Genomic DNA, 23226 nt, shown 5'->3' on the forward strand with positions numbered 1-23226 from the left:
CAGTGAGAGGCCCGCGTACAGCGAAGGAAAAAAAAAAAAAAAAGATGGTGTGGCCATCTTTGCTGTGGTCCTAATCTCCTTCATTTCTGTAGGGTGTTTATAAGACTTAGAGGAAGGAATGGAAAGAGCCCCATGTTTCATGCTAATTAATAAAAAGATTTTTCTAGATATATCTTAGTATTACCATTTACATTCCTAGTTTGTATAGTTTTTAAAAGTTAACACATTAGGACTGATGATTGGAATTAAATGGTAATTCTGCAGAATTTTGGTCTTTGGAGTAGAAATCTTTTTTTCTTTCAATTCAGTATTTGCTAAGTACCTGCAAAATACCTGGCACAGGCCTAGGAGAAGGGGGATTCAGAGATAAATCTGACACATTTCCTTCCTTCAAGGAGCTCATAAGTAAGCCATTCATGTATTACATTACCTGTTGGAATATCCTGAAATAATTGTTTTTAATGATGTACTTTTACCCTTTCAGCCAGTAAAGAAGAAGAAAATCAAGCGTGAAATAAAGATTTTGGAGAATTTGCGAGGCGGTCCCAACATCATCACACTGGCAGACATTGTAAAAGACCCTGTGGTGAGTGTAATAGGTGCTAGTAAGGCCCACCAGAGCTGAGGTGGTGTTTGACCCTGAGCACAACTGGCCTCTGTTTGTTCCTCCCTCTGCCATTAAGTCCTGCTTTAAAAGTGCTTAATCAGTTATACCACTTAACTAGCTTGGGTCTTTCTTTCAAAGAGATCTCCACCCACAGACTATTTCTTATTCTTCTAGGCTAAGAGACTGATAGCACTGGAAACTGAAATGTGTTAATCCATTTTGCAAACTCAGGTCCGATGCCGATGGGCGATGGGCGCATTGTTGGGCTGCCTAGAGCCTGGTGAGACTTCAGCTCCATGTCTTCTGTTTGAAATCCATCCCCAATATGACCTAAGTGTGGTGATGATCAGAGTGGGGAGGGCTTATAGCAATAGAGGGTTTCCTACTACTGAGGCAAGGACTGCCAAATTCACCACGTAGTGTCCGCAAACATTGTGCCCACTAAAGCTGCCAGGGCTATTACTAATGTGTGTTTTCTTTTTCTTTCCCCTAGTCACGAACTCCCGCCTTGGTTTTTGAACACGTAAACAACACAGACTTCAAGGTATAATGTATAACCAACCATTTCAAGCTGTTGGGTTTTTAGACCACATAGAAAGTCTTTCAGGGATGTTACTGTTAGAAGAGCTTCCTTCTAACTTACTTAAAAAGAGTTTTTCATCCTTACAGTGCTAATTTTTTTTTCCTTTCCTCCCTCCCCCCTCCCTCCCCCTCCCTCCCCCTCCCTCCCCCTCCCTCCCCCCTCCCTCCCCCCTCCCTCCCCCTCCCTCCCCCTCCCTCCCCCCTCCCTCCCCCCTCCCTCCCCCTCCCTCCCCCTCCCTCCCCCCTCCCTCCCTCCCTCCCTCCCCCTCCCCCCTCCCTCCCTCCCTCCCTCCCCTCCCCCCCTTCCTCCCTTCCTTTCAGCTGCATTGGGTCTTAGTTGTGGCACGCGGGATCTTCGTTGAGGCACACGGACTTATCTAGTTGGTGGCGTGCGTGTTTTCTCTTTAGTTGTGGTGCACGGGTTCCAGGGCGTGTGGGCTCTCTCGTTGAGGCACGCAAGCTCAGTAGTTGCGGCATGCGGGCTTAGTTGCCCTGAGGCATGTGGGATCTTAGTCCCCTGACAGGGATCGAACCCACGTCCCCTGCATTGGAAGGCGGATTCTTTACCACTGGACCGCCAGGGAAGTCCCCTTACAGTGCTAAATTTAAATATAGTCATACTCTTGTACAAACAGTGCTCACTTTCCATATCTTGGTATTTTGCCTTTTTATTTGTTTAGTGCTCTTTCTAATGACCAGTACTTTTATTTCTCACCATTTGACAGTTTACCATTCGTTTGACAGTTTCCGGTGATGTCATACTTAATGAAAGCAACAGCTCATGTTTAGTCAGGATCCGGCCTTAGGACATTCCTCTTTAAAATGACAAAGTTCAAGAAGAAATGTATTGTCTATATATAAAAGCAAGGACTGCTTGCTTATACCTTAGGATTCCTCAGAATCTTTGGGTTCTAGATCTTAAAAAGAGATGGGTGGGGAAGGGTAGTGTAAAATCTGGTAAAGCGCAAACCTCTGCAACAGATACTCTGACTTCTGGCCAATTTCAACAATTCTCAACTCCAGCACAACAGAAGAACGTAGGCACTCTCTTGGGTTTTAATTTGTAAAGGTATTTGACTTGCCTTTGCACCAGGCCAGTATCATTAGGTATATGGGTCTTCCCTGGTGGTGCAGTGGTTAAGAATCTGCCTGCCAATGCAGGGGACATGGGTTTGTGCCCTGGTCCAGGAAGATCCCACATGCCACAGAGCAATTAAGCCCGTACGCCACAAGTACTGAGCTTGTGCTCTAGAGCCGGCAGCCACAACTACTGAGCCCGTGTGCCACAACTACTGAAGCCCGTGTGCTTAGAGCCTGTGCTCTGCAACGAGAGAAGCCACTGCAGTGAGAAGCCCGCGCACTGCAGCAACGAGTAGCCCCTGCTTGCTGCAGCTAGAGAAAGCCCGCGCACAGCAACGAAGACCCAATGCAGCCAAAAATAAACACATAAATTTTAAAAAAAGAAATGTTAGATATCAATAAATGAGTGAATTCTTTTGCTGAGTGGAGGAAAAAAGGAAGAAGAATTGTGTTAGAATCAGAATGATAATTTCAAGGAAAATGTTGTCAGAGGACACCACTGACCATTTAATGATATGTACATTTTTTTTAAGTCTGAAACTCTTTAGAAACTGGAAAAGATACATGACATGTTCAGAGTTTACTTTCATGACATGTTCAGAGTTTACTTTCAAATTGGGACAGTTCTATTAAATTGGCTCAGCAGATTTGACAGCAATACATCTGCATACCCACTGGTGATCTGCAGTGCCTGTAACTGTAGGCCAAAGGTGAATTAATTCCCTACTAAGGAGGCTATGTGTTTGCCCACGTGTTTTATGAGAAGATCTGGAGGTAAATGAAAAACTACAAATGTATATCAGTGCGTGTTGCATATGTAAATTGGTATGTTCCCAAAAGTAGATTTATAGCTTCAGCAATATGAACTTAAGTAATTCTTCACTTTTATATATAGAGTTAAAGACCCAAAGTATCTCTTTCGTTTCATATTGGAGAAGTAGAGACTGGTGAACAGACAGATCTTAGAACAGTGGTAAATGAGCCCAGTCTTGATTTGAATTACTACAAATGAGGATGAGAAATTTCCTTCCTTTCAGTACTATTTCATGGCTCAAATGTTGCATTTGTCTTTAACAGCAATTGTACCAGACGTTAACAGACTATGATATTCGATTTTACATGTATGAGATTCTGAAGGTAAGAGAACCTTGAATACTAAATATCTTTAGATCTCCCCTTTGTTAAATAATCGAAATGACTGTAGAAAAGCCAGTGGGTTAACTTTGTAAAATATGGGGTTTGGCGGTCTGTTTATATAAATTTTTAATAAATTAGTAGCATCAGAATTCTTATGCTGATGTAAAGGTTATGGAATAAGGGTCTAGTAAGAATATAATTTATAATGCTTTGGAAGGGGTATTTAGAAGAGAGGTGGGACTCCTTAACAAATATCTCTATCTTGCTCTTACGAAAGTTACAGTTAAATTGTCAAAACTTGTAAAAAAAAAAAAAAAAAAAAACTCCTGGTGTAATGGCTTCTGGTGTACTTTATTTCACTTAAAATTGAACAAGTAAAACAGTAAGCTTGAACTCAGCCCTCAAAGGACCATTGTCCTAAAGATTATGTAAATCTGTGCTTAGAGATTGGTGATTTAGAATGAACTTTGATTCCTGAAGTGGGATCACCAAATATATTGCTTCCAGTAGTCAGAAGATCAGCTTTATAGATAAGAAGATTGCTAAGAGTTGGCTAGTGTCTTACTAAATGAGGATTGACATAAAGCCTGCATTTGAACCTTAGAAATACCCTGAAGAGACTATGCCAGCAGAAATGTTTGATCTTTCCATTCATTCAATGATCTCGTGCATTCTTGTGGCAAGCAGGACTTCCGAAAGTTAAGGATATGCTTGCCTAACCCTGGGAACCATAGAAACCCAAGTTGCCCTTCAGAAAGGACAAGAACTTGGCCAATGACATCAGCTGACTTGAAGGCCTGGATTAGCAAGCCCCAGAGGTTATGCCACTTACTAGTTTGAGATTGGACATGGTTTTCAAATTGGGTTTGATGTCATAAATCAGGAGTTGGCAAACTCCTTTACAAGGACAAATGGTAAAATTTTTGGCTTTGCGGGCCATAGGATCTTTCTCACACTACTCACCTCTGATGTTGTAGCATTAAAGCAGCCACAGGCAACATGCAAACAAATAGATGTGGCTGTGTTCCATTTAAGCATTCACAAAAACAAGCAGCAGGCCGTATTTGGCCCATGGGCCATGGTTTGCCGACCTCTACTGCATACTCTTAGCTGCTAAAGAATTACTGTTCTTTGAATACAAGGTTTGTAGTACAGATCAGTTTTCTTCTTTTGAGGGGCTCGTGTTTGTGAAAATAATCCAGGCTTTGGGTAAGGGGGAGAAATTGGAAGTCATGTAATTGGTGTACGCTTTGAGTCTTTTTAACAAAAAGGATGTTGAAACAACTGTGCAAGAACAGGATTTGAAGTTTAGAGGCCATGCATGGGTTTGCACAAGTCTCTAAAAAGTACCTGCGGAAGTGATTGTTCTTACTTTGACTCTCAGGAGTGTTGTGAGGCTAGAAGGAAAACTGTGGAGGAAAAGGTAAGGGACTTTAACTAAAAAATCACTCTAATACAAGCTAACGCTTTCCTTTCTTACCTGTTCCTCCCACAGGCCCTGGATTATTGTCACAGCATGGGGATTATGCACAGAGATGTAAAGCCCCATAATGTCATGATTGATCATGAGCACAGAAAGGTAAAGTGATAGATGGACAAGTCTTATTTATCAACACGATAGAGTTAACAACCCATCTTCAACATTTTATTCCTAGCATCTGTCATAGTCCGTGGTACCTGTTAGGCACTTAATAAATATTTGATGAATGAATGAATGAACAAATCAGTGTGGAATCTACAATATGACATTAATGAACTTATCTATGAAACAGACTCACAGACACAGAGAACAAACTGTGGATGCCAAGCGGGGGGGTGGGGGAAGGATGGACTGGGAGTTTCTAGAATAGATAAACAACAGGGTCCTACTCTATAACACAGGGAACTATATTCAGTATCCTGTGATAAACCCTAGTGGAAAAGAATGTATGTATATGTATGACTGAATCACTTTTCTTTACAGCAGAAGTTAACACAACATTGTCAATCAACTAGAATAAAATAAATTTTTTTTAAAAATCACAATGATTAAAACTTTATTCATTCATTCATATTCCTATCAAAAAGAAAACAGATTAGTGTAGTAGGTAAAGCATTAGTTTTGGCAGGGAACCTGGTTTCTAGTCTTATTTATTGAAAAACTACTCTCTTGGGAAATGCCTTTCTCCTCATCTGCCTTTTTTTTTTTTTTTTTTAACCTATACAGTGAGTATACAAGTAATATTTGTCTTGCATGCCACTAGGTTATTGTGAGAATTAAGTGTGTACAGTTGTGAAATGGATGAAATATTCAGAAAATGCTGCTGCTTATTAGCAAGTATCATGAGGCCCCTGAGCTCTACAAGTACTTTTAATGAAAGCTGCAGTGTTACATTTCTGTTTTTTAAGGTGACCCAAGCCCACCTTTTATGCAGTGATGGCTCTCTGTTGTAGGCTTTGGGGATATAGGTGATTTGTTCATTCAGTTAGTATTCTTTTAAGCACACACTATGTAATAGGTATTGTTCTGGAGGCTGGGGATATATGTGTGAGACAAAAATAGATTAAAAATTCTTGTCCATAGGAGTTCACAACTGGGGGAGACTGGTAGGATAGAAAGTTAAAAGTGATGTGGAAGGGGCTTCCTGGTGGCACAGTGGTTGAGAGTCCGCCTGCCGATGCAGGGGACACGGGTTCGTGCCCTGGTCCGGGAAGATCCCACATGCCATGGAGCGTCTGGGCCCGTGAGCCGTGGCCGCTGAGCCTGCGCGTCCAGAGCCTGTGCTCCGCAACGGGAGACGCCACAACAGTGAGAGGCCCGCGTACCGCAAAAAAAAAAAAAAAAAGTGATGTGGAAGAAAAAATAAAACAGGAATAGGGAGTGGCAGAGGGTGTTGCAGTTTTAAACAAGGTGGTAAGGAGAAGGTTTCATTAGGAAGGTGACGTTTTGGAGAACGCTTGAAGGGAGTCAACCATGCAGTCTCAGGAAGAGGATATAGCAGATGCAAACCCCTGAGACAAAAATGTGCCTGGCGTGTTGGAACAGCACAAGGATAGAGCTGGGATGGAATGAACACGGGGAAGAGGGGAAGGAAAGGAGATCAGAGAGATAAATAGAACCAGATCATGCAAAACCTGGAAGATCACTGTCAGGCCTTTTCTCCGAAGACACAGGGGTTTTGCAGGATTTGAGCAGAGGGTTGGTAAGTTCTCACTTGAGTATTTAAAAGTTCACTACGCATCTATTAGAACAGCTAAAATAAAAAATAGTGACAGTTCCAAATACGGACAAGGATGCAGGGTAACTCAGTCTCTCATACATTGCTGATGGGAATGTCAAGTGGCATACTCATTTTGGAAAGTGTCAAACTATTGTTTTATAGTTTTGTCAGTTTCTTTAAAAGCTATAAACAATCCAGCAGTGACATTTATCCCAGAGAAACAAAGACTTAGACATGGTTTTCAAATTGGGTTTGATGTCATAAATCAGGAGTTGGCAAACTCCTTTACAAGGACAAATGGTAAAATTTTTGGTAAAATTTTTGAAGAAAGACTTAGGTCCACACAAAAACCTTCAGTGCATAAATGATTCATCAAACTCTGGTGTATCCATACCATGTAGTATTGTTACTGATTAGTAAGAACTATTGATAATGTAACAGCTTGGATGGGTCTCATGCTAAGTGAAAAAAAGCAGCCTCAAAAAGTTAAACTGATGGTTCCATTTCTATAATACTCTCACAACGATAGTTAGAAAACAGAGAGGTTACCAGGGGTTAGAAAGTGAGAGGAAGGTATAGCACAAAGGACATCTGTGGTGATGTCCTTTATCTTGTGGTGTAAGCTATATGAAGCTGCACATGTGATAAAATTGTGTAGTACTATACACACTTACGCATGTAAAACTGCTGAAAAAGAAAGGTCTCTGAATTGTCAGTTTCCTGGTTTTGATATTGTACTATAGTTATGTAAGATATTACCATCAGGGGAACTGGTGAAGGGTACACAGAACATCTCCAAATTCCTATGAATTTATAATCATTTTTAAATAAAAATACTTTTTAAAAGGATCATTCTGGTTCCTGTGTGGAGAATTGAGGGTAAAAGTGAAAGGTAGACCAGTTAAGAAAAGCAGCTCTTGTAATAAATCAGAGATTGGTGATGGCATGGACCGGAGCAATGGCAGTGGATGTGATGATATGGTCAGAATACGGTAGAGCCAACAGGATTTGTTGACAGATTAGACTTGGGTGAAAGGGAGACAAGAGTCCAGGGTGAAATTTTTTGACCTGAATGACAGGATAAATGGAAGGTAACAGAGGAGGAGGAATCTGGGAGAAACAGGTTTTGCAGGGAATTACCAGAGGTTTAGTTTTGAGATGTCTGTTAGGTGATCACAGAGAGATGGCTGGTGATATGTGTGGGCTAGAGAGTGTAGGTGGGAAAAGCAGAGATACTGTGTGTGAAGCCACAAGACCAGAAATGGTCATCTGGGAATACTTATTGATAAGACAGGAAGCTCAGGGACAGCTCTGGAGCACTGATATTAAGAGGTTGAAGAGAAAGATGATAAAAAAGTTATATCTTCTTTCATACCTTTTGTTATATTTCCCTTTGTTTACTAAAAGAAGACACTGAACCTAATTAACAGTGAACTTTTGGAGACAGTACTGGAGCAGTCAGGCATTACTCAGACCCTAGTGCTCACACTTCAAATCATGGTCATGGTTTGCACACAAAGGGCAAATAAGGTTGCCTTTTTTTTTTTTTTTTTTTAATTGGGGTATAGTTGCTAAGGTTGCCTCTTGTCCTTGCTACTACTGTTTCCACTTTCAGGATACATTTTGGTAAGAGCTGTTTTGTGTGGCTTTTCTCTTACTGCATTCACTCAGTAAATATTTTTAGGTTTTCTCCTGTGTACTGGGCATTACATTGAATTCTAAAAATTAGCAAAGGTGAATAAAACAGTCCCTACCCTCAAGGATCTTACTGTCCATATTTTTTTTTAAAAACGTTTTCTTCTTTACTCAGTTTTTTTTTTTTTTAATAAATTTATTTATTTATTTTTCTCTGCGTTGGGTCTTTGTTGTTACGCGCAGCCTTCCTCTAATTGTGGCAGGCGGGGGCTACTCTTCATTGTGGTGCGCGGGCTTCACATTGCGGTGACCTCTCTTGTTGCAGAGCACGGGCTCTAGGCACGTGGGCTTCAGTAGTTGTGGCATGCGGGCTCAGTAGTTGTGGCTTGAGGGCTCTAGAGTGCAGGCTCAGTAGTTGTGGCACACAGGCTTAGTTGCTCCGCGGCATGTGGGATCTTCCCAGGCCAGGGATCAAACCCATGTCCCCTGCATTGGCAGGCAGATTCTTAACCACTGTGCCACCAGGGAAGTCCCCAGTCCATCTTTTTTTAAAAGGTAGCAAACAAATATTCAGTAAAGAGCTGTAGGTTCTATTAAAGAAATTTTAAGGTTGGTTGGGTAGGGGGGCATATCAAAGACAATAGTTGCTTCTATTTGCATAATTAGAAAAGACTTCATTAAAGGAGCTAACTTAAGTAACTCAAAAGATGAGGTGTTCACCACAGTAGGAGTCTATATTGAATAGTGGAGACATTCTAGTCAGATGAGCAGTTTAAGAAATTTGCAAGCAGCCACATAGCACAGGGAGATTAGCTCAGTGCTTTGTGACCACCTAGAGGGGTGGGAGAGAGGGAGACGCAAGAGGGAAGAGATATGGGGACATATGTATATGTATAACTGATTCACTTCGTTATAAAGCAGAAACTAACACACCATTGTAAAGCAATTATACTCCAATAAAGATGTTTTTTAAAAAATCACTAAAAAAAAAATTTGCAGAAGCACAGAATGAGATTGTATTTTTCAGGAACTGTAAGTCACACTAGAGCAAAGGAATTAGATCCTGGAGAGAACCCTGTATGTCAAGCTAAGAAGTTTTATTTTCATCCTAAATGCAATAGGTGGTCACTGAAAGGGTTTCAATAGAGAGTGACATGGCTGTTATTTTTAAAAAGATTACTCTGGGGAATTCCCTGCTGGTCCAGTGGTTAGGACTCTGCGCTCTTGCTGCCGAGGGCCCGGGTTTAATCCCTGGTCAGGGAACTAAAATCCCACAAGCTGCACAGCGCAGCCAAATAAAAAGAGTGCTCTAATGGCAGTGTGAGGGGTAACTCAAAAGATGAAGTCACTCATTATTTATTATCTTCTTATTTCAGCTACGGCTAATAGACTGGGGTTTGGCTGAGTTTTACCATCCTGGCCAAGAATATAACGTCCGAGTTGCTTCCCGATATTTCAAAGGTCCTGAGCTACTTGTAGACTATCAGGTGAGAAGAGGAGGGCAGATAAAATTTTGGTCCTTGTGTTTATTTTGCACATAATTTGCAAAAAATGTCATTTTGCACTTTTGAGTAGGCCATTTATGCACATCCATGGCTATCCCTTTTATAGGAATGTGAAATATGAATCACTTCAGTCCATCTGCCACAACTTATGTTTGTATTGTCATAACGTCAGGAGAATGTGAATAGATCTGCATTTGATCCTAACTGAAGAGAAAGACACTTTTTCTAATCAGAAATTACAAAGCTAGTTTGAGAATTGTAAGCTAGGTTTAACCAACCTTAAAAGTAAACTGAAAAAAATGTTCTCTTCTTAAATTATATCTAGATATAAAGACCTTCCCTCTACCAAAAAAGAAAAGAAAGCACTCTTCTCACGGAAACAAAATCCTTGGGAATACCTTTCCTGCCCCAGTCCTCCCAGGTGTTATCAGATAACTTAAAAAGTTCAGACTCTGTCCTAGAAATTCCTTTTCTGGGGTCTTGAGGATATAACCCTGAGTTCAAAAAACATTTTATACATAAAAATATTCTTTACAACATTATTTATAATGGTGAAAAACAGAACACTATCCTGTTGTAGGAGAACTTAAAGATTAAATTCTGAAGCATTCATGCAATAAAAAAATGATACACGTTAGAAGGTTTCCATAGGCTGACAATTGGGTTGTTCTTACGTAAGTGAAGAAAGTAATTCAAAATAGTATGTACAGATTTAAAATGAGGGTGGGGGAGCATGGGTGGGAATGCATAGAAGAAAAACATGTTTTTGGTATTTGGACTTTAAGTCAGTGGAGTGGTTTGTTTTTAATAAAAAGCTTTTCTAAAAAAATTTGAAGTGACAGGATTCATTCTTGTCATTTCATGTGTGATGACGACATTTTCTTTAATGCAGATGTATGATTATAGTTTGGATATGTGGAGCTTGGGTTGTATGCTGGCAAGTATGATCTTCCGGAAGGAGCCATTTTTCCATGGACATGACAATTATGATCAGGTGATATATGTTGTTCCTATTAGGAAATTTACTGGTCTTACCAAGTGACGGCCAGATCTGCTTACCCATTAGAAACTGCAGTGGATCTTGCTAAAATACAGATGCCTGGCCCCTCGCACCTGAGAGCTATTAAATTAATAAGTTAGAATCTGAGAGTGGGACCCTAGAATAATTTTCAAATATTTGCTTGTCAGCCAACCTGACATTGATCCTCGGATTGGTGTCTTGGGAACTATTGGTTCAGCTTTTGAAATGAGAGTTTTTCCTTTGCATTGCTTGTTTAATTGTGAGATATACTTGTATATACATGTTTTAGGAAATATTTTACAATTCAAAGAATAATAGTTTAAAATATAGGATATTACCTTAGAATCTCCTAATGTGAACTTTTATTAGGATTAGGAATGTTTTCTCCAACATGTTGGTTTATATGTGGTATTTCTGTGATCCTTTTGTCTCGTCATACAGATTGAGTTGATGTATGTCAGTAGAAATATAGATGGTATTTTTTATACTAGCTGCACTTCCCCTTGTAGATCAAGGGGCCATTTCATTCAAGGGAACCTGGAATGATTCTAGGGCCTTGTGGAAGGTACTGTTGCCTTGTTTGACCACAATGACTTTTTTTTTTAATTAAACTTTATTTTAAGTTAATGTAAATTCATGTGAAGTTGTAAGAATTAATACAGAGAAATATGGTGTGCCTTTTATCCAGTTTCCCCCAACATAACTTTTTGCAAAACTATGTACAGTATCACAACCAGGATGTTGATATCAATATAACTAAGGTACAGAACATCTCTGTCACCTCAAGGATCCTTCATTTGCCCTTTTATAGTCGCACCAAGTTCCCCTCCCCCTCTTTTATGCTTCTCTGTTGTAATCTCCATTTCTGCAATTTTATCATTTCGAGAATGTTATATACGTATGATGACCATTTTTCACATGAGTCGAAGAATACCATGTGAATTCATTTAAAATCAGCAACACTTTATCAGGTGCCATGCAGAATTGAGGAATATAGACAGAAAGAAAGAATAGCCCCTCATCTCAAAAGTTCTTCATAGTCTGTCTAGCAAGGGAACCAAACATATAAGAAAATAAGTTACAGTAGTAAATGTCAGAGTAGAAGTGTAGACAAGATACAAAAGACAGTTGTAATGGGAATGAGTGGTCTGAGTATATGGGGTTGGGGGGGAGCTTCCCAAAGGAAGTGACATCTTCAGCTGGGTTGTAAGGGGGAAAAAAATAAGATTTCACCAGAAGGAAGGAAGCAGGTTATAAAGTGGTTTGCTTTTTCTGTTTGATACATTCACATCAGTAATAATTTAGGGAACGTTATGTGGAAATCCATTCATGTTGTGCAAAAAAAATTGAAGTAAATTGGTTGTAACATTCATACCTGTAGCCATGATGATCCGTTCTGTTAATTCAGTCATGGTTAATTGTTGATTTAATCATGTAATATGCGTTTGGTGTGGGTTTTGTCTTCTTCAATCCTAGTTGGTGAGGATAGCCAAGGTTCTGGGGACAGAAGATTTATATGACTATATTGACAAATACAACATTGAATTAGATCCACGTTTTAACGATATCTTGGGCAGGTAAGTCACAAAATAAAATCTGTGCATCTGTGCCTTAAGCAGTTTGGGTGTAAACTGGTACTTTGGATCCCCAGAATAGTTATGTTCTCTTTGCCAACACTGCTGAGGTATCTCTGGTCCACTGCTACAGAATGCTGCATAGGCAGGCGTGTGATAAAAGCATTGGATTGAATGGCCATTTCCCCAGATGCACTTACAGGATTCTGAGTGTGGAGGTTGTAGTCAGAAGATTCCTGACTATGTAGAGTCTAGTAGAAGGGTTACAGTTGAGTCAGAAATCAAAATCTCCTGATTCAACTTGCTTCTCTAAATGACAGAATTGTCTCTAAGAGAAAGAAATAGTCATAGAAAAAGTACATGCTTCAAGACTGATGTGCAGACAACAGACTCTAAAAATAGTGACTAGACACAATACTAACTCATTCACCACTTAACAGGAAGAGGTGAACTTTCTTGATACAAAGGCTTTTCCTGGCCAAGTGGCAGAGATGCCAGGAAAGGGGGTGTGGGGGATGGGGAGGGAGGCCTGGTTAGCCCAGCCACCTGGCCCTCCTTGCTGTGCAGGAGCATTCAGTCCTGTAAAGTAACCTGAATTACGTTTCATAAAATTATGGGGACCCAGATTTCTCTTTTCTGCAACACTGCTATTTCCAGTCTCTCCAATTAGTTTTGTTGTCTCTGCAGTGGCAGAGCGGTATAAGACTAGTCTCTTGAGTTTTTATTTCTCTTGTGATTGGCTGGAATCCTAGCCACTAAGGAAAATGTAGGAGTGAAATGTTGGGCTTCTCTGCCCCTTGGTCCATTTCTCATTCCCCCTTTTGGCTCTGCAGACATTCCCGTAAGCGATGGGAACGCTTTGTCCACAGTGAAAACCAGCACCTTGTCAGCCCTGAGGCCTTGGATTTCCTGGACAAGCTGCTGCGGTACGACCACCAGTCACGGCTCACCGCAAGAGAGGCCATGGAGCACCCCTATTTCTGTGAGTCCAGCTGTTCAGTCCACAGAGCCTGTGCAGGCCTGCCCAGTAGATTGTACCAGGCAGGGGAGAATATATGCTGTGAAGAAAGCCCTGGGCCCAGAGCCCTACAGAACAGAATTGGAATTCCAACCTCCTGTACTTAGCTTGCTGCAAGGTTACTTCACCCACAATGAGCCTTGGTTTCTTCAGTGGGGACCATGATTGTTGAGAGGATTCTTACCTAACACAGAGTACCTGACTCATGATCACTCCTAAATAAATTGCTTTTCTTACTGCGTGGGTGACACTTCTCAGTGGCTAGTCTGGAGTGGTTGGATTAGAACATACAGCCCTATATCTGTCCCGTCTCTTGTTAATCATTTGTTGGAGAGAGCCAAAAAGGCTTGAAAACCTTATTGTATGAACATCTTGACCTAGGTTTGTGAGTATAGCTAACTGTTGTCATGAATGAAAATGCCACTTAGCTGCACCCCATCCTCACTGTGTTGGGTTGTTCCTTGGGGAGTGGTTGGGTGGTATTTTAGTGAATCAATTACACTCTTGCTCAGTCTCCTGTACCTGAAGCAGACTGAAAGGCTGATGGAGATGTAGAGTGAAGTCTGTGGTCATAGCACTAATTTGCACAAGCCTGTAGTTTTGGCCTGTTTGGCACCAAGCTGTAAACCGCAGTAAAACCAATTCACTCTGATAATATATTTCTGTTTGGGTAAGGGTAAATTGTATTATGTCATTAAATTCTAACAGGATTGGTTTTGTTTTAAATTAGCTCTACTATGGATAATTACCTCCTTTTCCTACTATTTAGTTTAGTAGTTGGCCTTTACCACAGTTTGACAGGAAAGATAGTTTTATTTTGTATTACTTGTTCAATTCATAGTGAAGGCAGTTGACACCTTAATTCTATTACTAAGGGAGTAATATGGAATACAAATAAAATGTAAAGAATGAGGATGACTGCTTTAAGGCCCCAGCCCATTAGTTTAATCCTTCAAGCATAACAGAATCTAACCTTTTTGTCTCTTTTCTAGACACTGTTGTGAAGGACCAGGCTCGAATGGGCTCATCTAGCATGCCAGGGGGCAGTACGCCTGTCAGCAGCGCCAATATGATGTCAGGTCAGTTCATTGGTAAATTTATTTTTTTAAGAAAGGATAGAAGTCAGTTATCATTCTTAATTTTGCTCCCTCTTTGTGACCTGATTTCTGTGGCCCTCCCTCTTCTCTATAATGATTACCTTATTGACATACTGCCCTGTATGGCTCTCCCCACCAGGTTTCAGGATGCTTTTGAAACCTGGTATACCTTAATGGCCCTGCCTTGAGTAAGAGTATCAACAGTCTCTTCCAGGCCAGAATCACAAAAATTATTTGGGACTTGAAAGTCTCAACAAGCCATGAGGAGTAAAGAGATCCTTTCATCTCACAGGTTAGAGTGACAGTAGGTGATGCTGTCCTCAGAAACAAGATTAAGAAAATGAGGGAGAGTAGAGATGGGGTTTGTACATGGGTATGTATGCGTATAAGAATGGTTCTCGGGCTTCCCTGGTGGCGCAGTGGCTAAGAATCTGCCTGCCAATGCAGAGGACATGGGTTCGAGCCCTGGTCCAGGAAGATCCCACATGCTGCAGAGCAACTAAGCCCGTGTGCCACAACTACTGAGCCTGCACTCTAGAGCCCGCGAGCCACAACTACTGAAGCCTGTGCGCCTAGAGCCCATGCTCCGCAACAAGAGAAGCAATTGCAATGAGAAGCCCGCGCACCGCAACGAAGAGTAGCCTCCGCTTGCTGCAACTAGAGAAAAGGCCGCGCGCAGCAACAAAGACCCAACACAGCCAAAAATAAAATAAATAAAATTAATTAATTAAAAAAAGAATGGTTCTCTGAGTTTTTCCAGAGCAACTACAGTGTACCTAGTAAATTATAATGTTTTATATGAAATTATCTTTAATGTTGTTGAGTCATTATGATTTAGAGCGAGTTTTTACCCAGAAGAAACCACAGTTACCCAAAAGAAGCCATAGGCCTGTCCCCTAAGAATTATATATGTAGGCAGCGTCCACATGAATATACTCGTGATCGTGAGGGTACTTAGACACCCTCAAAGAATTGCTGTTGTCTGAATTCTTTTTTTAAAGAACTAGCTGCCTTCTAGAGTTTATCCTCTGGGTATCATGCCAACGTGCAAAATGATATATGTCCAAGGTTACTCATTCTAGCCTTATCTGTAATCAAAGAACATTAAAAACAGCTCCGTGTAGAGTAGGGAACTGATAAAATGAATTACAGGGCATCCATTCAGTGGAATGCTATATGGCTAGAGAAAAGAATGAGTGTTTCGTGTTCTTGTCTAGTTTCAACTCCAAAGTAGTAATGTGAAATGAAGAAAGCAAGATGCAGGACCATGTCCAAGACCAGGAATGGGCAAGAATATATAATCACATTCTTATATGTGATTCTTATATGCATATTTTTATAAAATTATATTTAAGTATATGCATAAAATATTTCTGGAAGGGTACACCCCAAAAGTGGTGCCATAAGTTGGCCAAGTGACAGGGCAAGGAAAATTCTCACTGTGTACTCTTTTCAGCTATTTTTAAGTCATGTAACTATATTGGCTATTCAGAAAATATACAACATTTTGAAAATGTAAAGAACTAGCTGATTGAGGGCAGTCTAACAGGTAATCTGATCATGGGTGGAAGAAACTAAATGGAAGTAAATCCTAAAACACTATTTTAGCTTACAGATGAGAAATGATCCTTTCTGCACTGAAAATGCTGGCTAACAAGGAAATGTGGTCATGAGCATGAACTTTGACTCCAGCCTTCTACTGTTCAGTTCATAGTGACTAGCCACATGTGGCTATTTATATTAACTGAAATCAAATAAAATTGTAAAATCAGTTGCTTAGCTACACTAGCCACATTGCAAGTGCTCAGTAGTCACATATGGCTAGTGGCCGTTAGTACAGATTACAGAGCATAAAGTTTGGTTGGACATGCTGCCCTAGACAGGCTTGGGTTGGAATCCAAGCATAGATGCCACTTACTAGCCATGCACCTTGGACAAACCGCTCAAACTCTCCAAACTTAGATTTCTTTACCTGTCTACTAAATTTATTGGAGCTTGTCATTTTAATTTGTGAAGATTTAATTTGAAATTAGATTTACTTTGTAAAAATCTAAGGAGAGGCCTTTAATAAAATGAGAATTTGTGTCACTTTTGCGATAGGTGCTCTGAAAAACTGGTGACTAAGATTTCCATGGTGTCTCTAGCTCACTGTCAGCTGTTGTCTTTCAGGGATTTCTTCAGTGCCAACCCCTTCACCCCTTGGACCTCTGGCAGGCTCACCAGTGATTGCTGCTGCCAACCCCCTCGGGATGCCTGTTCCAGCTGCCGCTGGCGCTCAGCAGTAATGGCCCTTCTGTCTCCTGATGCCTGAGCAGAGGCTGGGGAGTCACTCACTCCCTCGATGCAGCTTGCGCCTGCGGGGGGGGGGGGGGTGAAAGACTTCAGAAGCACCGTTGTCTGAACTGTTGCTTGTGGATTTATAGTAGTTCAGTCATAAAAAAAAAAAAATTATAATAGGCTGATTTTCTTTTTTTCTTTCTTTTTTTTTTAACTCGAACTTTTCATAACTCAGGGGATTCCCTGAAAAATTATCTGCAGGTGGAATATTTCACGGACAAATTTTTTTCTCCCCTTCCAAATTCAGTTCCTCACCACTAAAGAACAAAGATAAACCAGCCTCAATCTGGCTGCTGCGCTTGGGTGGAGATCTCTTCCCATGCCCACCATTGCTCCCCTACCATCCCACACTTCGAGGGGTTTGTATTTCATGCTCTCCTCCAGAGATTACAAAAATGTAGCTTCTTGAAGGGAGGTGGGAAGGAAGGAGGAAGGAAGGACCCAACCTATAAGAGCAGTGTACTGCTAGTCACTTATATCACTTTACTCCAAAAGTGCTTCAGTGGGGTTATACTGGTGAATCTAGTGGAAATATGTCTTAGTTACACTGAGATGCTGAAAATCTACCCAAAGTGCAGACAGGTCCTGAAAACGTCTGTTCAGTATGAATCATGTCTTACTGACCTAACCTAAATCCAACTCACTTATAATTTAGTTTCAGTTCAGTTTAAAACTTTAATACTGTCCCTCCCAGGCTCCTTACCTTGGTCCTCTTCCCCTTTCATCTCCCAACATGCTCTATAGCTGGTAGGAGGGGGAAGGCAAAGTCTTTTTCAATTTTCTTTGACTTGGCCCTTTTGAATTCAGTTAGTTACTGGGTATAATTTACAAAAGAAAAAAACATTGTCTATGTTGGTTTCATGCTAGTAACTCTTGAAGAGCTAGTGAGAGATGTGGCCACTGCATTTTATTTTAAGCTTCCTACCTTTTCCTCCTACCTTCCCCTTCCCTCACATGCCATCCATTGAGAAGACCTGCCCCTCAGTCTTGTAAATGTACCTGAGAGGTAGGAGCAGAGCCACTATCTCCAGTGAAACTGAAATGGTAGACCTGTAATTGTGGGAAAACTAAACTCTCTTGTTACAGCCCTGCCACCCCTTGCTGTGTGTATATATATAATACTTTGTCCTTCATATGTGAAAGATCCAGTGTTGGAATTCTTTGGTGTAAATAAACGTTTGGTTTTATTTATCAAGGTTAGATTTAAGTTCCCTGTGTAAAGGTCTCGCTGGGTGGGTGGCTCACGTTCACATCTGAGGGGCCTGCAGCCCTGTACCGTGGAGGCTTCCCAAGCCCCCCATTTTTATACAACCCTCGTTCAACCCATGGTACCGGGCGGGCAGAGAGGCCTTAAAAAAGCTCCACAAGCCAAAGCGTCTCTGGGGATTAAGGATCCTTTGCCATAAATTCATTTTGTGTCTCAGCAGTGCAGGGATTGGGGATGGGAAGAGTCGCCAGTTTTTGTGTGTTTGTGTGTGTAAAGTGGATTTTCCACTGTAATCCAGCCACCTAAGTTTATCAGGTGCTTCACTGAGGAAGCCTAGTTTTTTAAGCACAATAGCAAAACCATCAGCTCTGTATTTTCTCCTGTTGCTTCATTACCGTAGCTGCTTGTGGGGACTAGGAAAAATTCTTCCAACATATTTTAAGGCCTGAAGTCTTAGTTCCCCATTCTCCTACCTTTATAGATTCACAAGTCTTTCTCACCTGGGCGTCATAGATAAACATAATTGTTTGAGGAGTTGAATTTAATGAACTTATCTAACTTTGTAACCCATCTTAGCTCTAGTAACTTTATCAGAGGTGGTGGCTTTAGTGAATATAATGGTAAACTTTAGAGGAAGCTAAAGCCTCCTTTTATAGTGCTTCTCAACCATAGGGAAAACATTCTATGTGGCAGGGTGATCTTCTTCGTGGCCACTTACAGTGGATATTTATTGTTCTCGACCCTTTTATGCCCTAGAATGCTGTGGGGGTTACCATGTTGAATTTGTGCAGAACCTCAAAGCACCAGATGTACCAGAGATGCAGTTTGAGATTACGTTTGCACTGGATTGTGATTTGAACAGGACACTTATGACTGATGAATTATTTCTTTTGAGGTGGGGAGGAGGGCTGTAAATCAAGACTTCACATCCCACCCTTGTAGCTCAGAGAACCTAGGTGTAGCTGAGGCTGATGTGGGGAGCTGCAAACAGCTGGACCTCCTAACATGCATCAGACCTTGCAAGAAACGTAAGGTGAATGCAGAGGACTCTGAAATGCCACCCAAGAGCCTTTTAAAAGAAATAGAAGTATTTAAAATGCTACTTAAGGAGTCACTGCAGAAGCATGAAAAAAAAAAAAAAGACCCAATTGGGTGGGTGGGTGGGGGGCAAGGGTTTACAGAGTAACAACTTCTGTGTTGTTGTAAATTACCTCATCTGTATACCTTGTATTGGGACACTTCATTTCTCAGCACTACCTGTGTCTGCATTGATTAGATGGCAGGAAATGGAAAGCCAATCTAAGACACTTGTGTTGGCAATTACTCTGAAAGGTTAAGTATTTTTTTAACTTTGTTTGAAGTGCTCCCTCCCCCCTTTTAAGTTTGAAGTCATAAGTTCCCCCTCCCCACCTTGATGATTTATTGGTTGTAATTGTATTGTATTTGGTATAACTAAAACATAACTGTGCTGGGAAGAAGTTGTGCCATGAAGGTCTTTAATTTTTTTTTAATAAAAACATTTAAACAAATGAAATGTCCCTGCAGCCTGAGCAATATGCTTCTCCAACCGACACCGTGTGTGTGACAGATGGCTTAGTTCTCAAGTGCTTTGAATTTAATACTGGGCTGATGGAGATGTGAAATGGGATGAATTAAGGTTGGTTGAGGAGCACTGAAGTGTAGGAGTTTTTGACATTGAGAGACAGTGAAGAGAGCATGATGTTGTTGCTAAACAGGACTGGTTTCATTCCTGCCCTCGTCACATACTTGACTACTTGGCAAGTTACTTCTGAATTTGTTTCATCATCTATAAAATGGAGCCACTGCTTCTTTGGGATTAAATGAGAGTGAATGTCAAGTGTCTGGCACCTGTTATGCCCTTGTTCAACCTAATACCCCTGGCTCCTGGTATGGGGGATTAGTCCTTGGCCCTGATTTTGCAAGTAATTCACAGTATGATCTCTCCTCTGGCTCTCTTGGGACCAGTGTGTGTTCAGTCAGGGGAGTCTGGATGAGATGTCTTCTGAGTTCCTTTTCAGCTCTGACACTGATTTTAGAAAGTTTGAGTTGGTGCGTAAATACAGAGGTCCATGGAGACAGTTGGTTTGTTAGCAGAAAAGGCCAGTGCTCAGTGAATGGCAGTAAGCCCTGTGGAAGGTCAGCCTTGGAGAGACCTCCAGTGCAGGAGGCAACGTGCAGTCTTGGTGCCTGGAATGAAGGCATATGCTGGTGAGCAAATGGGGACATACTTGGCAGCTTTAATAGAAACTACCAAAAGGGCTGGTAAAAGAGGTGAACAGAGTTTACTTGCTTATTAATGTCAAATGAGTAAATTCTACAACAGTATATACTTGAATTTTCATTTATTCTTTCTCATTTAACAACAGTTGAAAAGTTGAAATCAGGAAATGCCGTTATCCCAAATTCTTAGTTTCCTTTAAATGTTCAGTGCATCCGTATGTTAATAATATTGGGAGTTGAGAAGTGTGGTTTAGATAAAAGGAACCATTGTGTAATATCTTATATCTGAAATGCCTAACTTACATGAACATTAATTTCTCACATTTACTCTTATTTTATCCATGAGACAGATAGGAAGATTAAGTTGTTGGAGTGGGCCTATTAGAGACAGAGGAATATATTTGGTAAAATTAGATCTTCAGGGTATGGCTAATTACTGTAGTCCTACAGTAGTAGAGAAAACTGTGGATTGGTTGACAGATTTGGACATTTTTATTTCCTCTCAATCTTTAAATTTCATCTTGTTTCACCTGTTGTCAAGTGTGGTTACAATTAGAACTGACCTTTTGCGTATCTCTTGAAAACATCTAGTTTTGTCACCACTCCCACTAGCAGATTTCTCTCCTGAGATTAGAACTGGGTTTGAGTAGTTGTTTAATCGTAACAGTCCTTGCCTGTACTTCCCTGCTGGTAATTTCCTCCTCCCTTGTGCTGATTGATGCTCCATCCTATGTAAAGTTCACCTCTCTCTGCTTCCCCCACTGCCGTCACTACCCCTGCACCCTTTTTCCTTATAACACCTGACCTTATGTTATTTTTGTCTCTCTCCCCACCTGCATGTAAAGTCCCTGATGACCTTGTATGTCTTACTAATCTGTGCATCCTCATAAAAAACTTCTAAGTGTGTTAATATCATTCAGAATTGAAGAGGATCAAATGGAGTAGCACGAGGAAAATGCTTAGCATCATACCAGCCTCATAATAGATGCTCAATAAATAGTAATTCCATCCTCCACTCCCAGTTCCACCTTCCCCCTCCTCCACACACAATAAATTAGTGGGAGCGTTGTTGAATAAAGGACATCTCAAGATGAGAAGAGCCTTGTTCGTAGATGTGCAGCTATAATTATGAGCCACAGGCCAGACTGGATTAACATGACAAAATGTTTATTTAATGTTTACTAATTTATTTTAATTATTTAATAATTTAATGAGCCCTTGGTGAAACCTTGAGTGGCTGAAGGCTGAGCAACGATCCTGACCAATTTAGTAGAATTAGGTGCTACAATATCCCCTGCTTTCCACCATTGGTATATAACAATGTGAAATTCAGGCTGTTCTCCAAGTAGAACAGATACAGAGGGTGTCACAAGGTAGTCTGGTTCTGGAGTCGATGTGGACGAGTGCTTTCTAGATTTCATAACTCTACTAGGATTCTGTGCTAAATTTACCACTTCAGAGAAGCAACCTAGTAGAACTATAAATGCCCTGGTTCTGATAAGAGTTATGGCTGGCTGTGTAGTTCTGGCTCAGTAATTTAACCTCTCTGAATCTTCAAAACTGACTTAAATTATTATTGTAAAACATTTTAGATGTACCAAGTTGTAAAGAGGCTGTAACACACCCATGAACCCACTGCCCAAGTTAAGTCTATATTACCAATACAGACGAAGCCCCTTTTGCCCCTCTTCTCTTCCTCCCTGCCCCAGAGGTTCTAATATCTTCTTCATATGTAAAATTGGGGTGTTAATACCTATTTTACAAGGTGGTTATAAGATTAGATGATAAATGTTTGGAAAGTGCCTGGCACACAGTAGAGTTGGGCTAAATATTCACTTCCACTCTGAACTGTATAGTTGTGCAGGTTACGTGCAGAAAAAGATTCCATGTCTATAGGAATGCCATAGACTTGTGCATTTATTTCCACAGTTTTACAGTAGATGGCAGTAAAATACCTGGTTCTAGAAGAAAAAAATCCATGCATTAAATGACAGGTTTTCAACAGATGCAGGTTGTTTCTAATTTCCATGAAGGCCAGCATTGCCCTGTTCTCACCCCCTCTCACTCTTCTCCTCTAAGAGTCTATCACTCTTATCTCCTCTGAATTTTTAATTTCTCTACTGAAAGCCAAATATTTTTGCACTATAGCAAATTACAGTCTGGATTTGCCTCCCTGTGGTCATAATCACCAGAGATTCTTAGTGGTCTCAATGTAAGAAGCTCTTCCCCAGGCACCTCCAGATGGGAGTTTATAGGATGGACAGTCCCTTTCTTAGGGAAGTTCCCGAGGGGATTGGGTATTTCTGAGTCAGCTTTACTCTTGCATCATCTGCTTGGACAGAATTTTCTTGGCTCCTCTAATGATGAAAAGGAAAAGCAGCAGCAGCTGGCAGCTGGTTTCCTGATTTCACCCTGTGAGTCAGAGTCTCGGCTACAGCTAAACATTTGTAGACTTATCTAGAAAGGGAGCACTTTGCTCCTCTGTGTTGAACAGTTCTGGGAACTCCATGGTGAACTTCCTATGAAGAAACCTAAATACCCACAGCTCTCCACACCTCATTCTTTTCCCTGCTCACCCACTCAGCTCTGTCCCCTCAGCCCAGAATCAGAGTTTCTTATGGACTCATTTTCTTGACTGGTCTTTCCAGAATTCGTTTATAAAATATGCCGCTCAACAAACGTGTTGATGTCTGCGAGCCTGGTCCTACGCTAAACACTGGAGATTGGGAGAGATGAGACACAAGCAGAAAGGCAGGAAACAAATTGTTCCCCAGGAAAAAATCATATTGCTAGTCAGCATGGTGGATTGAGCTAACTCGTAAGTACCCACCTCCTGCTCCAAATATGTGAGGATGCTGACTGACATAATTTACTTTCAAATAAATAGCCAATTTCAAAGAAAAAAGTGGAAATTCCCAGGTGGCAGAAAGGAAGACAGCATTCATTCTGAAGGTAAGTGGGTATTGAAGTCACAGTGAGCCCCCA

At 40.9% G+C, this 23226-nt stretch overlaps 1 protein-coding gene across 3 annotated transcripts in view; it reads left to right on the plus strand.

The window, feature by feature from the left end:
- Nucleotides 1-17988, plus strand: part of CSNK2A1 (casein kinase 2 alpha 1) — a 54882-nt gene extending 36894 nt beyond the window's left edge. For all 3 annotated transcript variants that reach the window (XM_082670765.1, XM_082670766.1, XM_082670767.1), the window contains 10 exons: nucleotides 485-586; nucleotides 1101-1151; nucleotides 3347-3406; nucleotides 4902-4985; nucleotides 9618-9728; nucleotides 10639-10740; nucleotides 12244-12344; nucleotides 13175-13323; nucleotides 14352-14438; nucleotides 16626-17988. In XM_082670765.1, the coding sequence (XP_082526891.1) occupies nucleotides 485-586; nucleotides 1101-1151; nucleotides 3347-3406; nucleotides 4902-4985; nucleotides 9618-9728; nucleotides 10639-10740; nucleotides 12244-12344; nucleotides 13175-13323; nucleotides 14352-14438; nucleotides 16626-16741 (963 nt within the window). In that variant the 3' untranslated portion in view covers nucleotides 16742-17988. The remainder of the gene's footprint in view (nucleotides 1-484; nucleotides 587-1100; nucleotides 1152-3346; nucleotides 3407-4901; nucleotides 4986-9617; nucleotides 9729-10638; nucleotides 10741-12243; nucleotides 12345-13174; nucleotides 13324-14351; nucleotides 14439-16625) is intronic.
- The last annotated feature ends 5238 nt before the right edge of the window (nucleotides 17989-23226 follow it).

The sequence above is a fragment of the Grampus griseus genome (genome assembly GCF_964374135.1).
Source record: "Grampus griseus genome assembly, chromosome: 14".
Classification (NCBI taxonomy): domain Eukaryota; kingdom Metazoa; phylum Chordata; class Mammalia; order Artiodactyla; family Delphinidae; genus Grampus; species Grampus griseus.